Raw genomic sequence first — 4,503 nt, 5'->3', positions numbered from 1 at the left:
AGGGCGTTTTATGCCTGCCAGAGACTTCATGGTAAAACTTGGGGAATATCACCCAAACTAACGTATTGGTCTTTCAATACGGTCATGAAACCTGTTGTCACATATGCGGCACTGGCCTGGTGGCCAAAAGCAAAGAAAGCAAGTGCGGGTGCCACCTTGAGCAAGCTACACCGCTTGATCTGTGTGGCCATCACAGGAGCTATGCGCACCTGTCCAACGGATGCCCTCGGTATAATTACAGGTATTCCTCCTCTATCTATTCTGATAGAAAAGGAGGCCTGCTGGAGCTCCATAGGGCTGCCCAATGTAATCAGCGTGAAGAGTGGAGATCTTTGGGTTCACTTGGAGGTTCTCAAGCCTTTTCTGGATGATCCCTATATCAAGCTCACAGATATCATGCTACCGAAATTATCCTTTGACAAGCCCTACAAGGTCAGAATTCCTGAAAGGGACTGCTGTAAAGCGATAATATATATGATTGATAAAGGGTCCCAAGTATGGTATACCGATGGATCAAAGATGGAAGACGGGAGTACTGGGGCAGGCGTGTTTGGACCAAGGTTCCAGAAAAGTCTGCCAATGGGCTCATACTCAACCATATTCAAGGCGGAGATCTTCGCAATCGAAGTCTGTGTTCGAGAATGTCTTCGGAGAAAGACAAACGGGGCCAGAATAAATATTATGTCGGATAGTCAGGCAGCACTAAGGGCCTTAGACTCATTTAGAACGACATCAAGGCTTGTGGACAGTTGTAAAACTCTTCTGAAAAGCCTAGGAGCCCATAATAGAGTTACGCTGTGGTGGGTCCCTGGGCATGAAGGGTTTAAAGGCAACGAAAGGGCTGACTATCTCACAAAACGTGGAGCCCAAACGCGAATGCATGGTCCCGAGCCTTTCTGTGGTACATCTACAGGATACACTGCAGAACTACTTAGGAGTTGGGAGGAATCTCAGATTGCTGCCCACTGGCGTAAGTCAAAGGGAATGAGACAATCAAAGAAATTCATAACTCCTTCCAGGAGGAACTCAGAAAGAATCCGTGAACTCAGCCGGGAGGGTCTTAGGACTATTACAGGCTACCTGACAGGACACTGCAAGTTAAGGTACCATCTGAACAAAATGGGGCTTTCTGTAGAGACGGACTGCAGGTTCTGTGGGCTGGCGGAGGAAACCTTAGAGCACATTCTGTGTGACTGCCCGCGTATCATGAATAGCAGACTGATGCACCTTGGGGAACGATTGTCTTCTCCATCCGAGATTTGGAACACGGCACCCTCCAATGTGCTTAATTTCTTGAATAGCCTAAGGTTGGAGTGACTACAATCAGGGTTTAGCACAATAGATCTTTTAGGTCGCAGCGCGAGTATACCCGACGTACTAATAATAATAATAATAATAATCACCATAATTTGACGCGGGTTCGTTTCTTCGTAGACCAAGTCCACAAAACAAACTATGCCTTCAATGAACCAATGGTAAGATGAATTCGATTCTGCAACAATTATACTTACATAGATTTTTGTTTTAATTTATATAACTTTAAGTAAAAATTCAACAATTTTTATTGACCTTGAAGCAAAAATTGTTTTCCATATTTAATTGAATATTCTAAATATGTTCTGTATATAGTCTGTAAGATTCATCTGTAGACTGATTAAATAAGAAATTTAGCAGATCACGAAATGATAAAAAACTGGTACGTAAACAAAATTTGGCGTCCACGGTGTATTTGACAGTTTAACCTGTTTTTACCCAAAAAGCGTTCCCGTACTTCTTGGTTTTTCTCTCTTTCTCTGAGAGCAATTTTGCTCTCTGAGAGCAATTTTGCTTTTTGAGTTTTATCCAGACAAGTTGACGAACGAAACTAATATCTATGAAATTTGCAATTCTTTATTTTCTACGTTTTTTTGTAAATAGAAACTTAGACTATGCGCCCTGTCTTTTAATGGAATTATTCAAATCAAAGACACAGATTCCAATGATATCAACTAAATATTAATAGCTACTATACATTACACTACTTTTAAGGAAATGTAGTTATGTACAATTTCGTACATATAATTTCTATAAATTTTTCTATTGCTTAGTTATAAAGTAAGTTTCAGGTACATCAACTAATTATTTTTACACATTCTACACGCTATAAAATACTTCGCTACATGTTTATCACAGGGATTATTAACGTAAAACCGATTCAATCCAGCTCACATACTTGCTAACGCGTGTGTATATCCCCGGAAGCCCTGGTCTGGCACATCCGATACCTGTAGAAACAATGCCCACCAATATTTGATCTTTCATAATAAGGGGTCCTCCAGAGTCAGCCTATTGTAGTTTGTGATGTATTATAAGAAAATAGAATTACATATGGACGTGAGTATGTATATGGAACTTTAGATGTAGCACTTACCCAACATGAATCGGCTCCTCCATTTTTGAGTCCAGCGCATAGCTGGGTATCTGAGATCAAACTATTTGATTTCCCATGCAGTTTGTAAGACTTTTCACAACTATTGTTGTTCCAGATTTTTACTGCCACTTTTTTTAGAACATCCGCTTTCGGGCCTTCTTCTTGATTCTCATTTGTCCATCCCCAACCTGATACGGTTGCTAATTGATTTTCGTACTCTTTGTGAGGACTTTCAACACTTACGCAAATTGGTTTAACTCGCTCTGTAAACACCATAGGAGTATCCAGTTGGAGCAAAGCTAAAATTACGAGAGTCATTAATAATTCCATGAAGCAAAAAAAAAGCATACCAATATCGTTTTTCACATTGGTGCATTCATACTTCGGATGCGGTATTATACTTTTAAAGTTAATTCGAATAGGTGCTGATTTTTCTGCAGTGTTACCACTAAGGTATTGCGAAATACTGTGAAGGCCAATAACCCCTTGAATTTGCGATATTTGAAAGATTTTGTTCAGTCCATTGCAAACACAATGCCCTGCTGTCACAAGCCATTGCTCATTCAATATGCTGGCACCACAAAAATGTCCCCCGCGTCTTGTCAGGCTAACCATAAATGGTAATTCACCGTTTGCAGCTTCAGAACCTCCTATAATCTTCGGACTTCGATGGTTACAAGGTACTGAAGAAACTTATCGAAAAGAAAATGGAAAGGAACAAAATTTAAATTATTTACTATGAGATAGTTAAACAATCTGAAATTCTTAAGATAACGTACAATCTACGTAGAAACTTGAAAGTCTTATAATAAATAATGAGCACACATTTTTGATTAATTGAAATAAAAAGGGATCAAAACTGGCCAAAATTCAAAATCTTACCGGATTGGCTTTAAACTTGTCACTTGGGGGTCTTTGGTGTCGCTGAATACGAATCTGGAGTCAGATTGAAAAAATTCAAAATGGCGGATCCAATATGGCGGTCGATATTTTGAAAATCGATCGGATTACCTTCAACCTCGTTACCCAGGGTTTTTTGTGGTCGCTGATTGCGAAGACAAACTCAGAATTTAAAAATTTTAAATGGCGGATCCAATATGGCGGACAATTTTTTGAATTTCTTGGGTGTTTTTGAGGTCACAAACTGCAAACTTAGTATCAGATTCTATAAATTCAAAACGGCCGATTTAATACCTACCACTTCCAAAAAAATTTACTACATCAGTGAATCCTTTTAAATTCGCTTCTTAGAGGTTCCTGAGACGGAAGATTAGGAAACGGACGTTACATTTTAAGAATTCTAAATGGCCTACTCAGTACGAAGGCTGAATATTAAAAAAAAAAAACATTGAATCTCAACAGCGATCACTACTCAAAGACGTTAGACCTTAGTGTTAAGTCTATATCGTAGCTGTTGGTAAAAAGCAGGGCTGCAAACAACTCCAAAAATCGGTGCGGTTCGGTACAGTGATTCAAATCGCTAAGAAAACGCTTGTATCGGTACAAGAACCGGCTCATAGTTATCCCTGAACCGCGGTTCGGTTCGGTTCAAATGGTTAAACTTTTTAATGCTAAAGGATACAAATATTGTAAAAAATGCCAAATCTATAAAATAAAAATAAAGGGCTTTGTTCTGAGATCAAATTCAAATATCCACTAGTGTTGCCAAATATCCCGTATTTGCCGGGACATCCCGTATTTTGCATTAAACTTAAAATCTTCCGACGGGACAAGATTTTTCCCGAATTTTCGACAACTTCATTATTGATTTCAAACTGTAAATTTCTACCCAACATCGTCATGCTTTAACGCGGCTATTGGGAGTAGGTCATTAGCAAGCATTATTGCATGCAACTCTGTAAGGGAAATATAGCTAAAAATTACCGTTGATTTTTTAGAATTTTTTTTTTGGTGAGGGTGTTGCGAATTTTCTTCCATATAAAGCATGAACAAAACTTGAAGAAAATGCGCAAAACCCTCGACAAAAGAAATTTAAAAAAAGCAATGGTAATTTTTAGTGACTTGAAACTGGAAATTTATTATACCAAAACAAGTAAGAGCAGCGCTGTCTTCGGCTATGCCGAAGGCTTCAT

The 4,503-nt window shown here is 38.9% G+C and overlaps 1 protein-coding gene across 1 annotated transcript; it reads right to left on the bottom strand.

The window, feature by feature from the left end:
• Positions 1-2,142: 2,142 nt before the first annotated feature.
• On the bottom strand, positions 2,143-3,102 carry LOC118755504 (transmembrane protease serine 9-like; the record flags this gene model as incomplete). The annotated part of the gene is made up of 3 exons (XM_036490338.1): positions 2,143-2,325; positions 2,411-2,709; positions 2,761-3,102. Coding segments are annotated over 3 exons (788 nt in total), but the record flags the coding sequence as incomplete, so codon positions are not given.
• Between the last annotated feature and the right edge of the window lie 1,401 nt (positions 3,103-4,503).

The sequence above is a fragment of the Rhagoletis pomonella genome, unplaced genomic scaffold (assembly GCF_013731165.1).
Source record: "Rhagoletis pomonella isolate Grant_MI unplaced genomic scaffold, Rhpom_1.0 Rhpom_scaffold_06422, whole genome shotgun sequence".
In the NCBI taxonomy this organism is placed as follows: Eukaryota; Metazoa; Arthropoda; class Insecta; order Diptera; family Tephritidae; genus Rhagoletis; species Rhagoletis pomonella.
Note: the sequence above shows the minus strand (reverse complement) of the source record. Positions and strands in the feature narration are given on the sequence as shown.